Source organism: Idiotropiscis lumnitzeri, chromosome 4 (genome assembly GCF_059441095.1).
Source record: "Idiotropiscis lumnitzeri isolate Australia: NSW breed Sydney's pygmy pipehorse chromosome 4, RoL_Ilum_1.0, whole genome shotgun sequence".
NCBI lineage: Eukaryota > Metazoa > Chordata > Actinopteri > Syngnathiformes > Syngnathidae > Idiotropiscis > Idiotropiscis lumnitzeri.
In genome coordinates, this window is record NC_142394.1 from 13,465,057 (window position 1) to 13,490,500 (window position 25,444).

General features: G+C 41.1%; 3 protein-coding genes across 4 annotated transcripts in view; 2 read left to right on the top strand and 1 right to left on the bottom strand.

The window, feature by feature from the left end:
- LOC148338202 (uncharacterized) overlaps positions 1 to 12,283 on the top strand; it is a 13,940-nt gene extending 1,657 nt beyond the window's left edge. The window contains exons 2-5 of one of the 2 annotated variants that reach the window (XR_015842775.1): positions 9,613 to 9,719; positions 9,849 to 11,769; positions 11,888 to 11,996; positions 12,127 to 12,283. Coding sequence is in view for 1 of the 2 variants with exons in the window: in XM_088292487.1 (XP_088148613.1) it covers positions 9,613 to 9,719; positions 9,849 to 10,127 (386 nt within the window). In the remaining variant the exon portion in view is untranslated. Of the gene's footprint in view, positions 1 to 9,612; positions 9,720 to 9,848; positions 11,770 to 11,887; positions 11,997 to 12,126 lie in introns of those variants that run through there. The other variant, XM_088292487.1, reaches the window with a different exon arrangement.
- Positions 2,676 to 7,371, top strand: arl3l1 (ADP ribosylation factor like GTPase 3, like 1). The gene is made up of 6 exons (XM_088292486.1): positions 2,676 to 3,568; positions 4,595 to 4,738; positions 5,120 to 5,236; positions 5,358 to 5,408; positions 6,721 to 6,906; positions 7,003 to 7,371. The coding sequence occupies exons 1-6, from the start codon at positions 3,527 to 3,529 to the stop codon at positions 7,048 to 7,050; spliced, it is 588 nt and encodes a 195-aa protein (XP_088148612.1). The 5' UTR covers positions 2,676 to 3,526; the 3' UTR covers positions 7,051 to 7,371.
- Positions 11,538 to 23,817, bottom strand: LOC148338204 (soluble guanylate cyclase 88E-like). The gene is made up of 19 exons (XM_088292482.1): positions 23,754 to 23,817; positions 23,472 to 23,658; positions 23,055 to 23,195; positions 21,261 to 21,400; positions 20,917 to 21,051; positions 19,876 to 19,999; positions 19,667 to 19,786; positions 19,448 to 19,532; positions 19,014 to 19,100; positions 18,813 to 18,930; positions 17,232 to 17,361; positions 16,944 to 17,090; positions 15,913 to 16,059; positions 15,679 to 15,835; positions 14,772 to 14,881; positions 13,943 to 14,032; positions 13,112 to 13,270; positions 12,133 to 12,270; positions 11,538 to 12,041 (listed from the first exon to the last, which is right to left on the bottom strand). The coding sequence occupies exons 2-19, from the start codon at positions 23,589 to 23,591 to the stop codon at positions 11,889 to 11,891; spliced, it is 2,301 nt and encodes a 766-aa protein (XP_088148608.1). The 5' UTR covers positions 23,592 to 23,658; positions 23,754 to 23,817; the 3' UTR covers positions 11,538 to 11,888.
- Between the last annotated feature and the right edge of the window lie 1,627 nt (positions 23,818 to 25,444).

A 25,444-nucleotide genomic window follows, 5' to 3' on the forward strand; every position in this document is an offset into this window, starting at 1 on the left:
CTGGGAGGCGGAATGGAGTAAACGTATGATATTAAAAGGCGTCTTCATATGGCAATGCACAGTGAAGGTTTCTGGTGGCAATTACGCGTCTTTGCCACTTGGTGTCACTGTTAACAGCAAGAAGATTGCTGGATCTTGCTAAAAAAAAAAGTGGGTCGAGGAAACCACGACAAACCTTAGAACGCCCTAGTAGGCACGCTAATACTCCTACGTGCGTCATGTAATTACTAAATAAAAAGTAAAAGATTGGAAGGTGGGGAGTTTAAGGGACACTAGATTTAGTTTAACATTGGCACTTATATAATAGGTATGTTTGTAAAAATTACATGAGGGCTAAAATTCATCCCCCGAAAAGACTCTGTAGTGATTTGAGGGCATTTTGGGGAAGAGATATACACAAATTGGCACGCCCTCTTTTGAAGCTCAGCTATTCTTTTGGGAGTCAGCTGTCTACGTGTCTAAGTTTTGTAATTCCAAAATTAAAATGCACATTACTACTCTTGTCCACTTCAACCTGTGAATGTACAAAGAAAACAGACAAGAAATGTCAGAAAGTGCACATTAACTGCTCATTCCCTCTTTTTAGTCAGCCATGGAAAGGTGAATCGTTTTGTGATGTTTTCAGAGGTTGAAGTCGGCCAAAGTAGAAATGTCCACATACATTTTGGGGCCGGTTGGTCAAGTTATTTGCAACGTATTTACAATGATTTTGATTCAAAAAATTGTGATCGGTCACTCCCATGACTCCCACAAAGACAAGGAGCGAGGTGAGGGGCGTAGCCATATTCTTTCTTTTTGGGTTGCGGTTTTCAAATCATTATTTAGTCACTGATTTCTCCAAAAGAAATTGATAAAATAGAAAATACAAGCTAATATACTTTTCCTGAAAAAATAATACATAAATTGAGCTTGTTATTGAAAAATGGGCCGTCCTGGCTCGATGATCCCCTTTTGTAAAATACTAGACTGCAAAGTGCATACAGTCAGGAAAGAAACAAGAAAGCTCTAAAAAGTCAAACGTGCCAAAGTTCAGTCGGATACAAAGTGATGATGACAATGTAGTTTCCATTATGCTCAGGCTGCCATCTGTCTCTTGCCCTTGTGTAAGGCAAATAGCATCTGGCTTCTTATACATAATTGAACCAATTCAGACACAAAAATGCTATTGATCAAATTGTAATTGAAAGCAAACACGACAAATCACATTATTTTAGGTAAATGCGACCCCTCCTCTGGGCTTTGCATGAGCTGAAGCATGCAAACAAAGGGAAGGACACACGGAGCACACCATGGTGGTCCAGCTCCTTTTACGCTCATAATCGTTAATAATAATAAAAAAGGGGAAACAAATCCTGTTTATTTTGTCACATGGATATGTTGATTGATGATTTGGATCTGACTTTCAGCAGTCCTAGCAAATCAATCACTAAAAAGCCTTTTATGAGCTGAATAAAATACCCAGATTGAAGGCTTGCATGCTCCAAGCAGATCAAGAGATTTTTTCTCCAGTGGACTTGATTATTGGAATTGTCTTCTTCTGACTGAACTCCCTCAAAAGAGCATCAAACAGCTGTAGCTCATTCAGCGCTCTGCAAACAAAGAGAGAAGAAAAAACATATTACTCCAGTCCACTGGCTCCCATTTAAAGTTCAGCTACGGGTCTATAATTGACTGAATGGTTCAGGCCCTGAATACATGAAAGAAATGCTCATTGAATATAAAACCAGCAGCGTTCTGAGGTCAGCAGACTCGGGTCATTTTTTTGGAGTCCAGAGTTCAATGCAAACATGGTGAATTAGTTTTTAGCCGTTTTGGTGCACATAAATGGAATGAGCTGCCAACAGAACTGAAGTCAGCATATGATAACCAACGATTAAGGTCGTTTAAAGCATTTCTATAATCAGTTTTTCCAAAATCTTGTTCTTGCGCTGTAGGTTCCTTTAGTAATTTTAGTAAGCTGTTATTATTTCTTGACTTTGCTTTGAAATGGCTTCTCTGAGTATTTTTTCTTTTAATTGTCTTAAATTGTTTCTTTTGTAAATGCTTTTAAGTGTTGTGTCTTTGCTTGTGTGAAGCACATTGAGTTGCCTTATGTATGAAATGTGTTATACAAACTGCCTTGCCTTGCCTAAATGTTAGCACGCAATTTCACTTCTGTTCGAGTTGACTGAACACAACGGCTCTACGTCGTTTCTTTTTTTAAAAATTTTTTTATTTTGGGGCAGAATAAATTGCACCATCATAAATTTTAGTCGTTGAGCCAAAATATGGCAATATTGTTTTTCTATATCAGCAACACGATGGACAAATGGTTTTCAGCCCTAACACTTTAGAGGTTTTGGGTTTGCATGTCCTCCCCGTACTTACCCGGGTTCCAAGAGCATGCATGTTAGGTTAATTCAAGACTCAAAAGTCTACATAAGTTCGACTGAGAGAATATTCATTTATTTTATGTGCCTGTGAGTAGTCCAAGCCGTAGCCAAAGTCCTCTGAGATGGTCTGGACTTCATCTATGAGCCCAATGAGGACAAGTGGAAAAATAGACGGATGTATTTGATCAGGATTGACTTATTTGCCAGTGCCATATCTCATTCTAATTGCACAAATGCTGATATTGCAAGTTAAGGAAGAAATGTACTGGAAGCATGAATACGCAGTATTTCGTAAGGTACCTAACTGTAGCTTAGGTGTTGGTGAATGCTTTCTGGACCATTTGCACCGCACAGTTCAAACCATTGTGTAACATAGCACTGGCCACACCCACTGAGCAGAAGAGCCTTCAAATGTTTTAATCCAGACACAGAACAGGCGTGCTCAGACTAATCCCGCTGAATGCCCTGCTCACAGGAACGCTCCCTAACAGACACCGAGCAGCTTTAGACAGGCAGCCGTGGAAAAGATACACGAGATGATGGCGCTATCAGCTCCTCCACCGGAGAGGAGTGGATGTGAGAATGGGTTACGAGTCGATGCGTCTGCTCAGGAATAAATTCAATGCTATAATCCTTTTGAGTTTTACCGTCAATCCTCATCTTTGCTTTGCTGCATTAGCGGCATTCCGCCGTCAGCCATATGGCAGACTGTCCCAACTGTGTGATAATGTGCATGTGTGAACGTTTACTGGGTTCCTCTTGTAGCAGGTGGCTAAGGAGATAATCCAGGTAAAGCCACTGTGGAGTGGAGATGGAGGGATGGACTGAGGGAGAGGGTTGGGCCGATGGATAGAGTGAGTGGCCTTTGTATGGACTTCTTGGGCTAATTATGGCCTCCTAATCCTGCTCCCGTTCGCCCTCCCCCTCTTCCTGCTTGCCATCGCCACTCTGATGGTTTGGGGCAACCGATGGCCAGGTAGAGACAAGCATCACGCACGCTCACGCTAAACTTTAACAGGTTTTCTGAGCAGGAAGAGGGTGAAAAAGGAGCCTGTGTGTATCATTGCGGCTAGCTAGCCTGTCACACGCATGAGTGAGCCACATTGGAGAATGTAGCATCGGCCCTCCAGACAAGCTAAAGGATACGCGCCACCATGGGAGAAGCTCAGAAGGTCAGTGGAGTGATCCAACCACAGGTTAGTCAATATTTTTTGATTGTTCTTGTTGTTTCTTGTTCAGATTGTTTGTATTTGATGAAAAGCATGTTACGTATTTTGTGACATTTCTTGAATAAGCATCTGGTTGTATTGTATAGGTTATTTTATTGGATAAAATGTAAAGGCAAAACTCATGATTGTTTTATTGACTCCACAATTTGACATCCACTTTATCGTAATTTAAAGCGACAGTGCCTCAGTTTCAGTAGCACAGCATTGTTTGGCGCACCTTGATTTAGGCTAATCACGTTACATCGTGCATCGTTACATGAAGGGATACGCTATTCCAAACGAAGCTTCAGATTACGTCTTACAAAACAGGGCTCAGATGATGTTAGTTTTCTGTGTCAGGGGCGATTTGACTTCAAATTACGAGGAAGTCAAGATTTTGCAGATGTCAGGAGTGCATCGTTAAGTATTTCGTTTCATTTTAACAGTGTGGCTAAGCATTACATTTCTTTACTTATTTTTAGATTTCAGAATAGTTTAAGTCTGGTCAAGGTTTGGAAAGATTCAAGTGAGCCTATTTTTTTCAAAGTAAGAAAAATCTCATGACACATTACCAAACAAAAATGTCACCAAGAGTAGAAATAGTGAACTGATAATGAGCTTGACTCAATTTATTCACATTTTGTAACCCATTGTGAAATCTGGGGCTTTATAAGTAAAATAAAGCTGATAACATCTACTCAAAAGAAGCAATGACTCACTTATTCAGTAAGAGCTTTCAACATACGTCATGGGCATAGCTAGATACAGTATACAGATGTTTTTCTCTCTCTCAAGCCAATAGTGTGCCAAGGCACCTTGATTGGGAATCAGTCATTGTCGTGTGTTCATGTTGAAGCAGACTTCTGGAGTATGAAATAATACAAAAAACCTGTTTTCATTTATTGTTTCAGTCTTAATATTTGATAGTGTGCATCGATACAATACTGTACGTATAACTTGCCATAGACAAACATCGCATCTGAAAGGCCTCCCCTGCTCCTCTTGTCCATGCAGGGCTTACTTTCCGTCATTGAGAAACTAAAAGGAACTAGCGAGCAGGAAGTGCGAATAGTTCTTCTGGGCTTGGACAATGCCGGCAAGACCACTTTGCTCAAGAGCCTCGCTTCTGAGGACGTCAACACCATCACACCTACGCAGGTGAGGCGACACATGTTGTAATGTGACCTCGAGGACATAGTACGAAAGCTCAATTGACATCAACTTTAGCTAAAAAAAAAAAATCGACAGCGGATACCAAGCTAATCACTGGCTGAGCCATACAAAAAAAAAATCAGATTTCATGAAAGTCTAAACACAGAAGTGTTGTCTATTCAGATTTGTTTACTTGTTGTTCAACGTCAGCTAATTAACTCAGTGACTGTCGTGTTTAATCCCTTATCACATTCCTGCGAACAAACAAACATCCTGTGATGCTTTTGAACTTGAGGCAAACATTCGTATGTTCCAGCACTTTGGTTCTTGAGAGTACGGTAAACGAAGCGAATATGAGAATAACTCCAGCTTTGTGTATCTTTTCAGGGCTTCAACATAAAGAGCGTTGCCTCCCATGGCATGAAACTCAATGTGTGGGATATTGGAGGGCAAAGGAAAATCAGACCTTTCTGGAAAAAGTATCTGGAGAATACAGATCTGTTGGTGGGTGACCAAAAATCAAATAAAGTGTCATTTTCGCCTGTGCTCTGACAAACCACAGTCTGAAGCTAACATGCAAATTAGATAAATGATAAGAACAAAATGTGTTAATTCTTTCTTTCAGATTTATGTAATTGACAGTGCAGATAAAAAGCGATTTGAAGAAACTGGACTGGTGAGTTTGAGTCTGAAACAAATTGTATTCTCGCTGAATGGTTGCTACATACGTCATATCCTGACCATGCTTTTTATATTGTTTTTTTTGGTTTGAATAAATCACAACACACTACACAGTTAAGTTGCTTAACAAGCAATTTAGTTACAATGCAGGATTTGAAGTGGACTTGGCATCTGATTATTGGCATTTTAAATTATTTTCACCCATGATGAAATAAATGGACAGAGGTGTTGAAGCTTTGCATAATTCCTTGGCTTTCATCATAATCATCCAAAGGGTCGAGAATTTAGATTTCTTCATGCGTTGCTCTCACCACCCTCTTCATTTGGTGCTCATATACAAGTTAATGAGATCCATTAGCTCCAACTGATGCATAGAGCATGAGGAACAGCTCTCAGTCGGACCAACTTGAGTTCTCCATCACCGCAAACTACAAATTAACATTAAATCTACTTGTTTATCTGAAAATTTGGAAAGCAAATGCTTCAGTTGTTCCAATGAGAAAGCATTTTTAGACTTGGAAAGTTGCACATTTTTCATCAGATTATCAGGTGTATTTATGAGGGGAAACAAATTGGATACATGCAAAACTGCAGGCTAGTCTACAGCAGGAGACCCAAAAGCGGTTGGGGGGGAAAAAAGCTTTGAATAACCATATTTAAAGAAATACAGCGAACTTGCAACAGCAGAAAGAAAAGAACAAGAGATTTAAAATGTATATAATATAATGCAAAAGAAGCATTTTCATCATTGATCAAATAACCAGATGAAAGAGAAAAAAATATATATTGCACCGAATACCGAAACTGCATTTAATACAAATCCAGTTGAATGTGTACCGTTTACTGTACATGATCATATAGTAGTTGATTCTTTGTTTTTAGTAATTTAGTTAAGAAGTGCTATTCACAAAAAAAACATTTATATTGCAAAATAAAAATAACACGTTTTTTATTTGTAAATGGTACAGTTGGTATAAATGACCCTATATTTGTCGTTAAGTCCTTTCTCTTTTTTGCTGTTCATACAGTTCCCAGCAGGCACGCTTGCCAAGATGTTTCTCTCCTGCGGTTAAGGGGGGCGGGGGGCTTGACCAAAATGTGGGGGCCTGAAAAAAAATCATCGATTTTCTTTTTTAATGTGGTTCTCGTATTTTCAGTAAAGGCAAGATATAATGCACAAACACGCTCAGTATAAAGCTTTTTAACTGAATTGAACAACAATAAAAGTGACTACAGGGAGATGGCAAAATATTTAATGTGGCGATAAAGGAAGAACTCCCCCGGTTTAACTTCTGGTTTGCCCGCAGGAGTTATCCGAGCTGATAGACGAGGAGAACCTGAAGGGCGTTCCGGTGCTCGTCTTTGCTAATAAGCAAGATTTGGCCACAGCATCGCCGGCTAGCGAGATCGCCGAGGGACTCAACCTTCATACGTACAGAGACCGCGAGTGGCAGATTCAGGCCTGCTCAGCCGTGTCCGGGGAAGGAGTTCAGGTCAGCTGGAGACATTGGCTTTGGTTATTTCTCCTCTTACAAAGCTTTGTGAGAGTGCAGACTGAGAACTGTGGTCTTATTTTGCTTCTCCTACAGGACGGCATGAACTGGATTTGCAACAACATCATGAATAAGAAGAAGTGAACCCAAGCAACAATGAACAGGCAACTAGCATTATCAAGTCAAAAAAACACTCACTCATACTCACAATACAGATGTGAATAATTTCTTTTTACAGTCGTCTTGCTATTAAGATTTAGGTTATGATCAGTAAATTAGACTTCTGCAATGTTTATCATTACTAAATGTTTCTGCCCGCTCCTTCCTAAAATCCTTGTCTGGTGATCCTGTGAAACTATGCAATCTATGCTTAACTGTGTTAGCCGTCTTTACCATTCATGTTGGAGTTCAGTGTGGATGTAATGTGTATTTTGGAGATTTTTGACAATAAAATGTTTGATCGTCTTCGTTTTCTTCTTGGATATTCATCTCTGATCAGTCTCAAATAGTCTTCATCTGAAATGATGAGCCATGTGGTACGATATCCAGCCATCCCATGTATCGCTTCTCCTCACTGGGGTCATGGGTGAGCTTTAGCCTACCCAGCTGACTACCAGAAGCAGGGTATACCCTGAACCGGTTGACAGCCAATTTTAAAGCACAAATTGAAAAACATCCCTTCACCCACACATTCACACCAGTATGCTTTTGGAATGTGAGAGATGCCGGGGAAAACATATGAAAGCACGGAGCAAACTCCAAACAGGAAGTTTCAAATCCTCAACCTCAGACCTGTGAGGCGGATGTGTTAACCACTTGTTCTGTCTGCTGCCTTGTTATATCACACTTAATCATAACCAAAATAAAAACAACATAGCAACATATTTCCTGCTCAGTGAAAATGAGTTAGAAGTTTGTTTTACAATAATATGTCATTTGTGGGTTTGAAGGAATGGGTAAAAGGTATTTTGGGTTTACTAGTGATTCACAGGGACAACAATACTACTTTTTTATTCGAAGAAGTGCAAAACTACATTACAAACCACAAGGATAATAACATACTTGCTCTTAGCAGTGTAAATCAAAATGTCCTTGTATTTGATCTCATTGGCATACCTAATAAAGTGGCCCATGAGTGTCGATGGACATACAATGGAATGATGGCAACAATAAATAAATGAGCTGTCGTCATGAAGCTTCCTTTCAAATAATTGACTGAACGATGAATGCATGTGCGCCCTTGCTGTGTCTCGTTTTTACTGGGGGATGTTAGATTACTTCTCACATCACAAATATCTCATACACACTAAGGCTGTGCAGTTAATCGAAATTCAATAACGATTACGATTATTACACTCAACAATTACGAAATTGGCATCTTCATAAAAAACTATTTTTATATATACACATATTATTCATATAAAAATTGTTTAAAAAGTATTCGTTTCACAATGACAGATGGAGAGCATACTTGAGTTTGAAATTTCCAATTAAGAGATCTATGGAAGTTGTTTATTGAAATATATTGAGCCTAGTAGTCCGGTGTGCCAATGGCCCCAAACATATAGTAGTGGTTTGCATGAGAGTCTTTTTCATCATTTCAGTATGTGGATGAGAGCATTTCAGTATTGTGTTTAACAGTGTTTGCGTAATATATGCAAAAAATGAGTGCATTTTAGTTGTGTGTGTATATCTTTCAGTTGTGTATATGAGTGAAAAAATATTCAGTGGTGTGTATGAGAGCATTGTTGTGGTATAAGTGAAAAAATCAGTTGTACGTTTTATGAACGTGTATGAGAGCAATTAAGTATTTTGAATGAGAGATAATCCTAAATGATGTCCCTCACGTGCCCTCATACAAAATTGTTCTTCATAAGCACAAAACTTTCAGGTCATTCTCCTTCACTTTCATTGCTGTGATCTGCAGAGCAATTGTTACGTTACAAAGCCCCCCTCAAATCTGTCCAGAGGCCCACCCAGACCATATATATTTGAGTTTGACCCTGATGTTTGCTGAAACTTCCATTTGGCTGTCAAAGCTCAAATTGAATGGATCTTTTGTTGCTATCATGCGGCGATGTCATTAGACATCTGAAAGCACTTGAACACCACATCAGATTTGGTTGGCTTGCCTCCAAATGAAGTGATGACTTCTTTCTTGATATATGGGGAGGGCGGGGCACATTTTGGCATAATATACTGTATGTGGTGAAATTCTCCATGGCAACACAAAGTAGAAAGCAATCCGTGAACATTCCGTGGGCGGTATTATCTGTTGAAGGACTCTGCAGGAGGTGGTGGGAACCATTTGGAGCGTGAAAGCACACTGCTTTGTTCAGTGGTGCTTATTCAACCAACAGGTGGCAGTGTAAGAGAAGTTATACTGGATCAAATGCTCAAGCGGTTAGCACCTCTGCCTCGCAGAGGTTTTGGGTTTGAATTTCGTGTACACTTTGTCCCTCTGCTTGTATGGGTTTTGTCCAAAGACGTTACATTCAGGAAAGATTGTAAATTGTACGCTCGTTTTTTTTTTTGTTTGTTTTTTTATATGTTGCCTTTCGCCCAAAATCCGCTGATGCAAGCCATCCAGAAAAAGGATGGATCTCTGAAACACTCTGAATCAATGTGTGATGTCACATTGTCACACGTGTTTCCATGGCAACCCTCCTTGTTATTCTCCATCCACCGTCTCCCTCTCTCCTCCAGGCGCCCCCTGTCCCACCTCCTTCCCTTTGTACGGCTGTCCCTTAATCGCAGCCGCACTCCTCAAAAGAAGACACCCTGACAGACTGGATCAAAACACAAGCGCATCGGTAAGAACAAAAAGACATCCTGTGCCCTTTGGATTTTAAATATACTGTACTATTTCAACATGCCTTGTTTATGATGAACAATGTCAGTGAAGGGTACATGTTCAACAGGCCATTTTATTTTTGTTGTAGGACTCCAGTCATGCCACGAGTCACCCTCCCGATGCCCACATTAATGGCACCAGGCAGTCGCAATCCCGCACAGATGACCTTTCGCCCCCAGATATCCACTACACAGCTTCCGTGGGAGGAGGCGCACATGCAAGTGCACACCGTCGTGATTGTGGTGATTTTCTGCGCCGTCTGCCTTCTGCTCCTCCTGGCGTTCTTCTATGCTTTCTGTTTCCACTGCTCCATCACGTCGACGTCAACAGAGTCCAACAGCGGCACCAGAAGCAGCCCAGATCGTGAGGATGCCACCTTTAAGCGCACCTCGACTGAAGGCCTGTCAATTGGGAATCACATCTGACTGGCATCACTTGATTGTGTTTAATGGCATATACATGATGTGCCAAAAAATACAATATATGTGTGAAATTATGTAAAGCACACAAGTGTTCGATACAAAATCACAAAATTATTCATAAGTGCTTTATCTCGCCCTGAAGTACATGCAAAGTTAAAATGAAAGAAAATGTAACATTATTTTAAATTGGTTCATTTAAATACTTTTTGCTCAATTGTTAATTGTATTTAAACCTTTTACAGGGTTAATTAAATTGACAAATTATTAAATCATGTCTAAATTATATTCCTTATTTATTTTGGTTATGTTGTTAAGGTTTATGTTTTATTTACATTATAGTGGGTTCCATTGTGTTACCTTAAATATTGTTATGTAACATTACAGTGTCTACCAGAGCTGGGCACGTGACCCTTTTATGCTGGTCAGTCCCCCAGCCTCGGGCCACAATCTCTGTACAGTTCCAGCGTCGACCCTCCGGCCTTTTTTCATACAAATTGTCGTGCCCCAACCCCGTTCCGGCCACAAAAAAAAGTGTTTTGTAATTAAACCCTGTTTTTAAAATTTGTCAGTCTCCGCCCCAAAAATGGGCCTCCGTCCTGGCCAGAGGGCCGGAACCGTTCCGCCCCTGGGACGGACTGCCCAGATCTGTGGATTACACAACCCTACGTTTCACTAGGTTGTGTTACACTAAATTGCATTATGCTACGTTGCGTTACGCTACATTGCATCGCACTAGATTGTGTTATGCTACGTCGAGTTGCGCAATGTTGCGTTACGTTGCGTAACGCTACATTGTGTCATGCTGTTACGTTACAATACGTTGGCATTACGCTTTTTAATGTTACACTACATTGCATTCTGCTACTTTGCAGCTATAATATGCATTAAATACTTTGCGTTTTGCTGTTGTGATATACTGTATCATGCTATGGAATGTTACACTACACTGTTACATTGTTGCGCTAAGTTGCATTGAGCCACTTTGTGTAATGCTACTTTGCGTTATATTTGGATTATACTACATTATGCTGTATTGGTGGTGTTTTTTAATGTTATCCTATAATATGTTATTTATGTAATATGTACCAGATTACCTTACATGAGGTTGTGCTTTTTAACAGATTTTTTAAGAGACACATTTCAACAGAGGAAGTGGCATCCATGAGGGTGTACAGTTTGGTCCTGATTATTCTAGTATTTATTTTATCTGTTCAATGACATTTATATACATAGTTTTAACTTTTTTTCCGCTATTACGTTATTATGTCACACAATAGCTTTCATGCATGAGTGTACGTTGCAAAATGTAGAGTGTTAAAATAAACAATAACAAACAGGTCAGGTTTGCACACACCTTTGAAGTCAACTTGCTTTATTTCTAGCTTGTTGCTACGGGAACATTGCGAAAGAGAACGGACAAGGCCATTCAATTCTAGCTACAGCGTGCAACACTGCAAGAAAAAAACAAAAAAAACATCTACTGACCCACATAGCAGTGAACGCGTACAGTGGAAAAAATCCCCCGAATGCCTTGAGGTGAAGTTGTAATGTGTTAACTTCACACGTCAAGCATCAACAGACCAAAAGGTAAAAAGCAAATGTATCGTTTAAACAACGGGTCACATTCAGTGTTTTAAGTCACATGAACAAAGAGTCGATTACTGTCTATGGCATCAGCTAGCTTGTCCATTTTATTGTGTACCAGCTCAGGACACTGAACACATGGCACTCTTGGAGCAGCGGGAATCGCAGGAGTTGTCACGTGACTCCATCATGGAATCTCTGCCATCACACTCTGGTGACTCCAGCTCCAGGTGAGCGTCCTCCGAGCAGTCATGCAACGTGTCTTTGTAATGGGACTGATAATACGAGGAGACAAATTGTGATTTTGACCAAAAAAAAAATAAAATAAAATCAACAAAACTTAGGCAAACTACTTTTCAGGTATACCTTATGAACGGACATCTCCTCCACCCGACATTCTTCCACGGACTCCTCCAGAGAATGTCCTGAATTCTCCATCTTGATGCGATGAGAATGAATAGATTTGACATCATCCTCGTCTTCGCCTGGCACTAGCGGGAAAACCTGGAAGCAAGAATACAAAGTCCAAAGCAGTTCTCACAAAGAAAGTAAATGAGTAAGTCCACATTTACACACAAAATTAAGGATGTTCAGTTTTCAGGTTCAATTTCAGGATAAACCAAATCTGCAATATAACCTTTACAGTCATTTGATCTTCTCTAAACTTTTGAATTCACGTGTTCAACTGTTTCTGTACTCATTACACAAAATGAATCCTGAAATTTCACCCAAAAATTCAATATCCTCAAACTTCTTTGCCAGTCGAGTAAGGTCGAAAGGCCAAAAGCAACTGAAGTCGACCTTGGAAAAAGAAAAAAATTACAGTTGGGATCTGAGCACAATCGCCCAACATGATGCAACAAAAACACTTTGACCGTGTAACAAATTCTGACGCTCCACATAGAATTTCTACTGAACCACAAAAACATGGTGTGATTGTCAAGAAAGTAGTTGATGGCCTGTGAGGATTACAAGAGTGTGGATGTTTTGAGACACTGTTGGCAATGATCAATCACCCCAATCAGTGACTGCACATGTGCCTTTTGGCATCAGAGACTCCTCACGCTTTGCTTTCTAGCAATGGGTACATATTTAATTCTAAATGTACTTTTTTTACTACTGTTTTTGTGAAACACAATATAAAGTGTAGGTGTCACTTGTGCTGAAAACCAGGCAATCTTGTATGTGCATTTTTGATTGTCTGTTTCACTTGCGACCTTGTGACGCCATGTACCAGCGACTAGTGGTACACCCTACTCGTTTCACACTGTACACTATGCGGCAGTTCAGTCGCTTTCGTCCACTTCGCTCTGCAGACTCAAGTACAATTTTGTGACATTCCTACCAGTCCCTCCTCGTCTCCCTCAGTGATGACCTCAGTGATGGTGGCTTTGCTGATGGCCTTACTGATGGTTTGGGTATCGAATTGAGGACACGCCGCTTGGGCGTTTCCGTCTTTGTCCCGCTTACCTTTCAGCCAGTAGGTCTCAATCTCAACATTGCCCTGAAGGACGGGAGAAAGTATTGGTTGAATGGCTATTTTCCTCTTGCTGGAAATAAAACAGACAAAACTAAAAAAAAATTAGTCTTATCGTCACCTGGCTAAAATAATGATGATTAGAGGGTGACAATCTACTTAATAAGAAACCAATTGAAAGCATGGTCTGATTTGGGCACTTTACTGAGGTAACCAAGTATGGTTCCTTCCTGGAAAAACAACCTTTGCTGTTCCTATATTTAAACATTCATAGGACAAGTTGTCTCGTGAAAGGAAGTACAAATAAATAAATAAATGAATACAAACTTTTCTTAAGATTCTTCCTGACGGCTGCTTTGGGAGAAACGTTGCTGGCATTATCATCAAATGTATTCTACACAAGTCAGACTCGCGGAGAAAAAGAAAAGCAAGCAGGCGACACTTACAGACTCGAAATGCTAAATATGTTCGCTGCCCACAGCCAAAACATTGCCAGTTATTTTTGTTGGTTTGCACGTATTCCATTTGTACCAGCTGTAGCCTCAGGGAAGGTTTTGTGCATGCAGATAACATTTATTTACTGCCGACGCATTATCCCACTGTGCTATTCACATGTCCTGCAGCAATTAATTATGTTGTCAAAGCGCAAAATTACAGTACAGCCACAATTTATGTGGTATGTCTTGTTTTGACTCCAACCTTGATGGTAATGGTGCCCCTCCTTTCAAAAATAAAGTGGCTTCCTTTCAGGTGCTCATAGGTGGCGCTGCTGAGCTGGATATGCATTTCCTGATGAAGACAAACAAAGGTAAATACATTCTTGATCCATTACTTTTATTTTTTTCAGTCACCCCTACTTTGAATGCTGAGATCCAATGTTTACATTTAGGGAACATTCCAAGGAAATTACAATGTCCCATCACTGGTAAGGTATTCGTAGACCAGGCCCGTGGGCTATGAATATAGGTCCATGGGGGCTACATGTTGCCTTTGGACATTATTTTGGTGACCCTTGGCCGATACAGAGCTGCATTAAAATAGGACTGCTTCGACCTGTTGTTTGACCAATTTCTTTTTTGTCTTGGGATAAAAGCAAAAATCCGAGGCAAGAATGTGCTACAGAGTCCAATTGTTAGATGGTGGCAGCAAATTCCATACCATCTGGCCTGCACTAATTTACAAAGTTTGCTCTGCAGTAGAAGGGCAATTTCAGTTGGTGACACTAATATATCATTAAGCTGGTTTGCCAATTGCTAATAAACCTCACATATAAAAAAAAAAAAGGGGGGAAATAATTACAAAGAGTAATGTTTTGTTTTTAAATAAACGCCTTTCAGGTTATTTCATTTTGACAAATAAATCGCCAGAAGTGTGCATGTACATGCACATGCAGCGAACTTCCGCTAACAACCCAGGTTAAACTTTACTTCTCCTGAACATACAGAGCTCTTGGTCTTTCGCCATCTTCTGGCAAATGTGAACTGGTGACTTTATGAATTGCAGAGTTCATTTTTTTTTCTGCCCTCACCTTTCCGTTGCTCTCCATGGCAGACGCCGTGTGGACTGTGTCGCCATGCAGACCGTAACGGGGCATTTTGTGTCCGACCACACCTGCTACCACCATGCCAGAGTGGATGCCTGCAGCCACAACAAAGCGGGCCCATTTATGTAAGACTTGTTTTCATCACAGGCCTCATTGTAGTTATGGTCGCACTCAGGGGGCTGGTTATGAACTGAAACCTCATAAATGTATAATCACTAAGGATAAAACTGAAAAAAAAAACATGATTCAGTATGGACCTCATCTTTTGTACAAACAGAACAACCTGTAATGACTTTTAAAATGAAACATCAAACAGATTAATTATGTTCTTATTAGGAAAGTGCACAGTCACTAATTTGTCTTCTTTTTAGGGGATGAAGGATGCAATGGTAACACTTTGAACAGTCTGAATTATAGTCCGATAAATCACCACTGGCATTTGTTATTGCTTTTGCTTCTTTCTAAAGAGCCCGGGAGAAGCTCCTTTAAATGCCCCTGGAAGATGCATTTGAACTGTGCAACTTCTTTTTTCTCGTCTTTTTTCTCACGCTGCGCTGATATTCACATATGCTGTTTCAAATGAGTTAACAAGTTTGACGTCGTGCCAAAAATTATATCGCCCACACATCGGCGAGGCAGAGGCTGAGCTGCACGATATTTGCTTATAAACGAGGTGTGTGGCCACTTCAGCTTCTTCTCCCTATGTGGGAAGCCTAATAATCGGTCCATATTACATAATTGTTTGATTATTATCAATTATATCGCAGATGATTTGGAACACATGGAACTCACAAATTTTGGCGTGGAGGGCTGGATCTGGCCCGCAGGCCTTGACTTTGACACCTGTAAATTATTTGGTCTAACACCAGCATAGGCGTGAACTCCGACCCACCAACACGAATCTGGATGTTGTTTCCATTTGAAGGATCTTTCAAGTGATCAATGGAGCGCACCATGTCCAATGCCATGTCACAAATGTTATGGGCGTGATACTTGGTCTTCTCCGGAGCCCCCGCGACCACCATGTATGCATCTCCGATGGTCTCAACCTTGCAAGGCGACACACTTGACTTCAGCGTACAAAAACTCACAAGATACTAGCAAACCGAGGAATATATGCACGTACCTTGAAGACTCTGTGCTTCTCGCTGAGTGTGTCAAACAAAGTGTACATAGTGTTGAGCATGGACACCACCTGCAACGGAGTGATGTGGCTGCAAATGCGAGTGAATCCCACCACGTCGCTGAAAAGAATGGTCACATCTGGGAACACCTGGAAGAAACACGGTAAATTCATCCATCCATTATCCAAGCCGCTTCTCCACATGAGGATCGCGGGTGTGCTGGAGCCTATCCCAGTTGTCTTCGGGCAGTAGGCGGGGTACACCCTGAACTGATCGCCAGCTAATCGCAGGGCACACAGAGACGAACAACCATTCACGCTGACAATCGCAATTTAGCGTGTCCAATCAACTTACCATGCACGTCTTTGGAATGTGGGAGGAAACCGGAATACCCAGAGAAAACCCACACACGCACAGGGAGAACATGCGCACTCCACACAGAAAGTCCACAGCCCAGGATGGAACCCTGCACTTGTGAACTGCGAGACGTACATGCTAACCAGTTGTCCACCGTGCCCCACAGTAAATTCAGAATAAGGTCATTAATACACAGTGATGGAAATTGTAGAAAAATATCTTTAACATCTAAATGCTAACGAATAGTATCGATGTTTCCTGTCAAGTGCGAAATTAAACAGTGAAGTTAATATTTTCTTATGCGTGGAATCTTCATGTTATGAAATGTTATATGTCATGTTAGCTCCATGCTAGTGTACCTAATGTTTTAGCCTACTACTGTACAAAAAAATGATTAACCATAGTGACAGATGCTAAATTGGATATTATCTTTATTTAGAACCAGCGCTAAAAATAAAGCAAAGCCTGGATGGATGAAAGTGAGCTAAAGAGGAGCAATGAACTTTTGTGATGAAGCATTTGTTACTGTGTTTTGGCACATTGCATGTGATCTGCGCTTGCTAGCGTTCACATTATTTATTTAATTGTAACTCTGGGGAAATTATTTGCCTAAAATGACTTGAATGTCGATGTGCGTCATGCAACCAGAAAGTGCTTTTTGTTCTCCATTGCTGACCTCACAAGTGTTCACAGCTGGCTCTCCTTTGCGAAGCCTCTTTGCAACCGGCTTGGGAATCATTCGGTAAAGGAGGTCATCTGTCTTTTTCATCTCGTAGTCCAGCATCTTCATGCTCTCTTCTAGCTTGCTGGACTTCTTTTGCTCCTGTATTCAGACAGTAAACCGGATTACAGTACACAGTACTACATTATGCGCAGTAATAAATAAAGATTGCAGAGCCACAACAGGTATGACATGTAGCGTGTTGTTTGTTTTTTTTTTTGTTTGTTTTTTCAAAGTGGGAACCTGTATGAGTGCTCTTTTCAGCTCCTCCGACTGCTGTGTGCCTGCCAGCACCAAATCTCTGCTGGAGTCGTGCATGCTCAGGTCATTGATGTACAGTCCAGTTTTAAACATAGCACTCAGGCTCTCCATCCTGTCCATGCACGCAAACAAAATTAAAGACGAGGGGCAGATGGACGAAATGAAACTGGAAAATGAGCCTCATTGTACGAGAGTAGAACCATGTGATCGTGACACTGTCCTATTTTCAATTCATATTATGCCTTCTTCATAGGGTGAAGCGCAGCCTTCCCAGTCTAAATATACATTCAGTGAATATAAAAACACCCCGGCTATTGTCAGGTGACTCAAAAAATGAGACTAAAATAAATGACTTGTAAAACTAAATTTTCATCATTTTTTTTCCCCAAAACGTTCAAGGTAAAAATAAAACAAAGCAACTGAGAAAATGTTTTTGCACATGTGCGCACACCCTCTTAACTGGTATGTGGCTGTGTTCAGAACCAAATACCGTAATCATATTCACGCTGATGTTAAAGGGTCACCTGCCAGCATTTAAAACGTCACCAATTATACCCAAATCCATTTCAGATATTCAAGTAAGCTTTTCCTGACTTTTTTGCTTTTTGTCAATGAAGGCTGAAGGTTTTGGCCTGCCTTCTATTTTGAACTGCTCAGCTTGTCCAGATCTTATGTGACAGTCTGATTAAACTGAGCTGGAAATTCAAATTGGTCAAAATATGGTGGTGGCAGTATCATGCCATTTTTTGCCTTCGGTTGGAATTGAGGTCTTATAGAAAGAATTATGAACAGTTCAAAATAGAAGTCCGTGTTAGCATAAAACCTTCAAGCTAATGACATAAAGCAAAGAAAAAGTCTGGAAAGCCTTATCTGAAATTTATTTGGCATTTTAAAAGGTGACAGGTGTGTGATGATTTTCATTCGCCATTAGTTTGAATGTGCCACATCAACACTGTGAGTGTGCACACATGTGCAACCGCAGGATTGTCATTCTTTATTTTTACTTCCCCTCAAAGATCTTTTCAAGTCAATTGAGTTTTACAGGTCACACTGGTCTAAAAATAATTACATTCTCGGTTGTAAAAGTCACTCTTAACGTGTTTTCGCATAACATTAACGTTCTTTTGTTTTGTTTCCAGCATAGCTCAAATGCTATGCTTTACCCTGTAGAGACTTGAAAACAGTCTAATGCTCATTACTGCTTCAATGCAGGCTGAGCTCACTTCATCAAAACAAAATCTGTTTTATAGAAGGATGTGGATGTTTTGGTAATGTTCTCTGTGGAAAAAGAAAACGCTCTCTGTTGCAAATGAGTTCCCATTAGGCTCACAAGAGCCGCGCTGTCTGATTACAAGCTAATTAGCACTTCATTTCATGCATGGTGAGAGCCGCTCCAATGGGCCCCTGAACTGATTCAGTGCCGAGCCTTTTATTTGCACAGTCACTGTAGCGCTCTTTGCACTTAATGTTTCGCTTTGCAAGCTGAAAAGTATTCACGAGGGGTTTTGTCCTTGAGTGTGCACCTGTTTGTGTAGACGAGATGTGCGTCAATGTAATTCTTACACAGGCGTTCCAAGAAAGATGATAGACTCCCACTCGGGCATGTATCGCATTTGTCCTTTCAGTCTCAGGCATCGGCTCCCGTCGCCCCAGCTCTCCATGGCATTGGCGCTGTTGCCATCTAAAATAGGAGCACGATGAAATGTTTGACGTCCCGAAAGAGTTTTTTCTGTCTTGTTCTGTCCCAAACAAGGAGGTCCAAACCTTTGTAATCGTCTCCAATAATGGACTGAAAAGCCATGAGCTCCACGTCCACATCAGCTGAGCGATTGGCATTTTCATAGTCAGAATCTGTAGAGTACAAGATGGAGTTTCAGAGAAAAGTCGTGAAGGCCCTGTCAGTTTAGGACAGTGAATCCCGACAAGTCAAAGATTTGGACACACTTTCTTATGCAGCGGAAGGAGAATCGTAGTGTAGCAATAAAAGACTTGTGTTCATCTTCGTGCCAAGGAGCTGTGTTGAAGTGATTTGAGGGGCTTCAAACTGACAAAACGGGCTTTGTTACTATGTTGTGGCATCTTGGTACCCAAGAACTATGTTGGATTGAGCTGAGAAGATTCATTTACACAAAAGTCGTACTTTGTCACCATCTTGTGGCAATTGTAAATGCGAATGTTTACATGGCTTCCACTCTTACTCTGGACTCGATTGTGGAGATTCCTCTCTCTTTTCACAGGTTCCTTGGACATGATCTCAAACAAGTTGTTGGGATGGGAGATGATCTAGAAACCCACAAAATAAACACACACAGCACTTGTTGTACATTGCAGCCTGGTTGTCCATGAAATGCGTTACAGACAATTCCAAAATTGCCACTTTATTCGGTGTGGCATCATCATGGGAAGAGCTAAATCACCATGTTCCAAGTGAACTCCACCAGGGGACGAGCCAGCAAGAAAGCGTCATTGATCTTCTTTCCATCTAAATCCGGGAAGACTGTAGAAAGTCCCGAACCAACATTGTGCACCACCATGTCCTGGAGATTCAAAGCAATTTCAGGCGTCGCTTCTTATGCATGATACATCATTTTAGTGTATCACTGGAATCCGTGCGTGCAGCTGTTACCTGTCTGAAGACGATGTTGAAGGGAAAGACCTCAAAGAAGAAATCAGAGGTAATTGGCAGAATCTCTTGCTCTTCCTCATCCTCTTTCATGATGTAGCGGTAAGCGGAGTTGTCAAAGTTCAGCCTGAAGGGAGACAACATTTTTACGAAAAGTACAGCGTTGTCAAGGATAGGCAAGGATATACTTCTCCGAATCGAGGTGTTAAGCTTGATGTCAAATATTTTTTGCTGCCGTTGCAGGTCGGAGAGGAAAGTACAGAAGTTAGTCTTTCGCTAGCGGGATCATGGAATGAGGGCCGAGGTGCAAAGTGAAACATGTTATGTCCAATGAAGCCAAGGCGATAGCTGTGTGATAACAAGAGCTTTATTCATAGAATAGACACCAACATCACAACGCGTGAATCGCTTTTTAAATCTGCGGTCGAACACTTGTCGCGTCACAAAACATGGTTGTGCTTTGCTATAGCGAGTGGAAATATTTGACTAAAAACAAAATGGTAGCGTGGTCAGACTGGACATGTGCAGGGCTCCCACTATTTGCAACATGCATATTCAGTGCAAATTGATTTTTTTTTCTTGGCCAGTCGAAAAGACGTGGAACCGGTTAATGGCACAAAAAAGGTCGGAGACGCTGAAATGTGCCGAAACAATATCACTGATGTCATCGGTTAAACGACTGACTCGACTTCCATCACATTATATTTGACTACAAACAAATATTAGTGCACGCTACCATATTTTCCTTTCTAGCGACAGTTTGAGTAGCTAATTGAAAAGCGGTTGGACTCTTCATTGTTCATAGGATGTAAATGGATGTTTGTCAATTGGCTGGTGACCGGTTCAGGATGTACAACCCCTCGCACCCAAAAGTCAGCAGGGTTAGGCTCCAGGTCGATGAAGGGATGTAAAATTCAAGTTTCACCAAGCTCTCTTCTTTCAGGCTGGATTGTGGTACAAGCGGTGAACACGTCTGCCTCTGAGCCAAAAGCTTTTCTGGGAGGTGTTTGCATGTTGTCCCGGTCTGCGGGTGTGCTCGCCTACCTCATGGTGACATGGGAGTAGTCCCCGACCATCTGCTCAGACAAGACCTCCACATGGATGTCAGTGTCATAGAACTGCTTCCCCATCTGCCTCAGTTGACCCATGGCATAGTGCAGGTAGCCTTTGCGCTTACTCCTGCAGATCACAATGCGAAACAGAATTCAATAAGCACGCTGAGTCCCCCTCATTAGATGAAGTTCAGGTTGTACGTTCCATTATTGAACATGCTGCCTGAGCCACTCTCATTACTTTCCCAAGCAAATTCCACACTGCGACTGCGTTTGAAATATTTTTATGCTTCAGAATGAAGGACTAATGCATGCAACTCCATCAGTTTCTCTGACCTGTAGTGGAGGGTGACTCCAGTGGCGGATTCTTCCTGGCAGAAGAAGGTTGGCGGCTGCACCTTGGGGTAGCTAAATCGCAGATACTCATGGAGGTTGTCAAGACCATTGACAAAGTCACGGACATGACGGCCCAGCACCTTAGTGCACAAACATGAATGAAACATCAGTTTTAGTCCAACCGTCCACATATTTTTATCCAGGAGGCCAGAAGGGGCTGCAGCCAATCACGGCTGTCCGAGGACAGACTGTCAACTGTGGATTGGCCACCGTTTTGCGTGCCGCTTGAGCATTTAATTGATTTACTTGCTCTGCAGGTTCAGGTGCATGTACTAGTATGCTGTTTTCCGACATACATGCAGAATGAGTGTTTCCTTACTAAAATAATGTTTAATAAATGCTCAGTGGGAAGCCTTTAGAACACTGGTGTCGAACTCAAGGCCAGATCTGGCCCGCAACCTCATTTTATGTGGCCCGCAAAGGGCAAATTTTTTGCGACAGCTTCCTGTTTCTAGCACACGTATAACATTCAGATATGCGATATTGCCATTTATTTGTTACCAATCCTCCCCTTTTAAAATATATTGAAGAAATGTTGAACAATTACTGACTGGCTTCTGATTTCAAAACTGTCTTTCAATCAATTTGTTGCCCAATGACTTTGCAAAGTGAACACACCACTGAGGTGAACTTTAAGTCAATTACTGTTTGCGAACCACTACACTTGTGCATCTCAGTAGACAATTTGATTAGCTTAACTTTAATGACAGGATAGGAAGTTGAATGAATCTTTAGGCCTCAAAAGTTATTGACATCAGGTTCAAAAGTGCGTTTTTGTTATTCTTTGGCTTTTTATGTTTTGTCCTGATGGTACTACAAAAGGAACAGTGAACAGTGAGTGGCAATTAGCCAAGATTGGCAAAGAAACTGCCTGCTCAGTAGAAAGTACAGACAGAAATAATGAAATACTGCAGGCTTTAATAGAACACAAAAAATGTGACTAGTCCACTCTACTGGTCCCTCTCCATTAAGTCTTTTACACAAGATTACAGCGCCCCAGTTGCCAGCGTGCCCATATTTGGAAGTGAGCATGGCGATTAGCAGCTGATTTAGACGGGATTGGGAAGCGCACCGCACTTGGACAAGAACCATCTTTCATTGTTGCCAAAGAAAGGCAAGGCCTTTGCTGAGTGCGGTGTCAATGCATGTCATCTCTTATGTGTCCCAAAGCTCAGGACACTGAGACACCGCATTTATTAAAGCGTCCTCCTTTGAACTCATGCCGAGGTTAAGTCTGCCAAAATAGCACTAAATCACTCCACCAGCTCGTTTGCTGCTCTGACTTTATAGCGGCCATTCAAGGCGTTTCACGGAAGAAGTTCTCGTGCCACACTGCACCATTCCGCTCACCCCGTACACGATGGATTTGTCATCACCTCTTTTCACCATGCTAAGTGCAGTGTGAAAAGGGCTTGAGAGTCACAGATATCAAAAGGTAAGTAGCCACTTTATTTTAGGTGAATTTATAAAGTGGTTAAGATCTTGTAGTTATGCGGGAGGAAAAACACATTCACTGTATAGCTAATCAGGGTTTGACGAGTCGAGCCTGGAAGTAATTAATTCACTTATTTCCTATTTAATCAGAACTAGGAAATCAACAGATATCATGAAATGTATTGTGTTCCATTGTAAAGGCCAACACATTTTCATAGTTTAGAGTTCAATAGGGTTTTTGTACAGTCGGTTTCGCCACAAATAGTCAACATACAATTGGAACATGAGGTCGTTGGTTACCTTGAGGATCCTGTCATAGCCGTACTTCCCCACAAATCCCAGGAAGTAGACACCCCAAGAGTTCATCAGCTCATTGTAGGGCGTTCCCGTCACCCCACTGGCTGCCTTTGCAATGCGAGGAATCACACTCTCGCTGTACACCTACAAGTACAAAAATACACCAGAAAATCCACTACTTATGATAACGCTGGGTATTTGGGGCAAGTCCGACAAACATAGTGGTTCTTTTTTTTTTTTACATAGCAATTATAGAATGTGTATATATATATATATATATATATATATATATATGCCAGAGAAAATTTCAGTTGGAAAAGAAATTCCCAATGCACACAATGGTGTGGCAATTCCATTTTCACACGCAGTGTATAATAATGTAATAACACAACATTTGTGTTATTACATTTTAGAGAATACCTGGTGAGTGACAAAGGAATGCAATCTGACATCTGCTCTCTCTCTGACCAGCTTCCAAACGTCGTCCCCGTAAGACTCCTTGATGAAGTCGTGCAGACTCTCACAGAGAAGCCCATACATTATGACACCTGAGATTAAAAATCACACTGCAAACACGGCACGCTTCCAACAGTATTCCCAAAGGCACCTGCAAGTGAATGAGAAAAGTCCAGACTTCATGGTGCAATCATTTCAACAAGCCATTAATTGCACAGTGCTTGTTTTTGCCATTAACGCTGCTACCTGTGGAGCTCAGTGCTAGATCAGATTAGACATCCCAATTGGGTTTCATCTGAGGGACAACGGCACAAACTGTTTTAAAGGGCCTCTCATTACACAAGTACTTCGGTGCGGTCGGGTGTGCATTGTTCTTGTGTCAGCTGTCAGCACCTGGTGGCTGCAGAGCTCCATGTGACACAAACACACCACAAAAGCCATCACTCAAACACAGATGACACCAGTCACAGGGCGTAAACAATTAGAGGGTCGGCCCAGCTTTTATTTATGGACTCGGATAAACAAATAGACACCAGAGGATTTAAAGGGCAACAATTCTTCTCGTTTAATGTCTGCAGATGTGATTTTTTTTTCCGGCTTGAATGACACCACATTTTCTCTTAGAGGCCGCGGGGCTTTCTAATAAGGGAGGGTGGCTTTGTGGAGCCGGGAAGGAGCAAAATCGATATCTAATCTCAACAGAGATAAAACGAAAAATATGCTTTCCTTCCAGACGTCTGCTGTCCTCAATGAATCAATCTGTGTAGTACATAAAATCCACTTCACTTCAACAGGATTCCACAAATACAATTAAAATGTATTTAATTAAACAAAAATAAAAGAGTAATGCGATGGAAAAAAAACTCCAAATATGTTAAATACATAGATAGAGATATTTCGAGGTCCTGGACAAACAGATAACTAATTTACGTATATAAATACATCATCACCTGTCACAAGAAGGGAAGCTCAATCACAACCATTCGAGTGTTTGTCATAATTTTGTTTTGTATTGATGGGCTCAATGTGATTTGCATAAAAATATTTAATGTAATTGTCAAACGCACCAACGCCAAGAGACTGCGGTACCTTTTGACTTATGTACATGACTCGTGTCGCTGTAGGAACGTAACTTTCCAAGGACCACCAGTTTGTTACAAAAAATTGCAGATAAATCGGAGCTGCCACGTGATGTCAGTGGGTAAATAAAGAGACAAAAGTGACAACATTGGAGCTGCACAGCTCAGTGGTGGAGTGGTTATCTCCCAACCCAGTGGTTGTCTTGTGGATGTACCATGACATGCACTGAAACTCCTTTTATTAAAAAAAAATAAATAAAAAAAATCCAATTTACATGTAAAATATGACATTAAAATCCCATTTCAATTGTACAAATTAAAGTATAATGCACATATTATAGTTTAGATTTAGTTCAAAATGGATCCAATTATACTCAATTAAAGTCCCTGTAAAGTGAAAATAAAACCCGTTTTAACAAGTGTGTTTTAACAAGCTTGCCAAATTTGAATAAAAAAAAAAAAATAATCAGAAAGCATAAAAAATGAGGTACAGAATACAAAAATCGAGCTTCCCCTCCAGCTGTCAGAAGTTGTGTCCGTTGAATGAGCTAAAACACGGCCCACTCAACTCTTACCTGTCACTCAAATACATTCCTGCACAAAACCTTGTGCTGACAGTAATTGTCTTGGGTGTGAGCCACGGGCTGAATAATGAGCCGCTGTGTTTAATAAACAGCTAACATTCCCTGAAGTGAGTGTGAAGCCACTCACGATACGAAACGAGTGAGGCAGTGACTTGGAGGACGACGTCAACGGCGGTCCGTGAGCTACCGCGCTTACATGCTAGCTCATTAGCGTTCCAGTTCACAGACCAGCAACTGTGTCATCTAATAAGTCACCAATTGATTTTGTATCGTT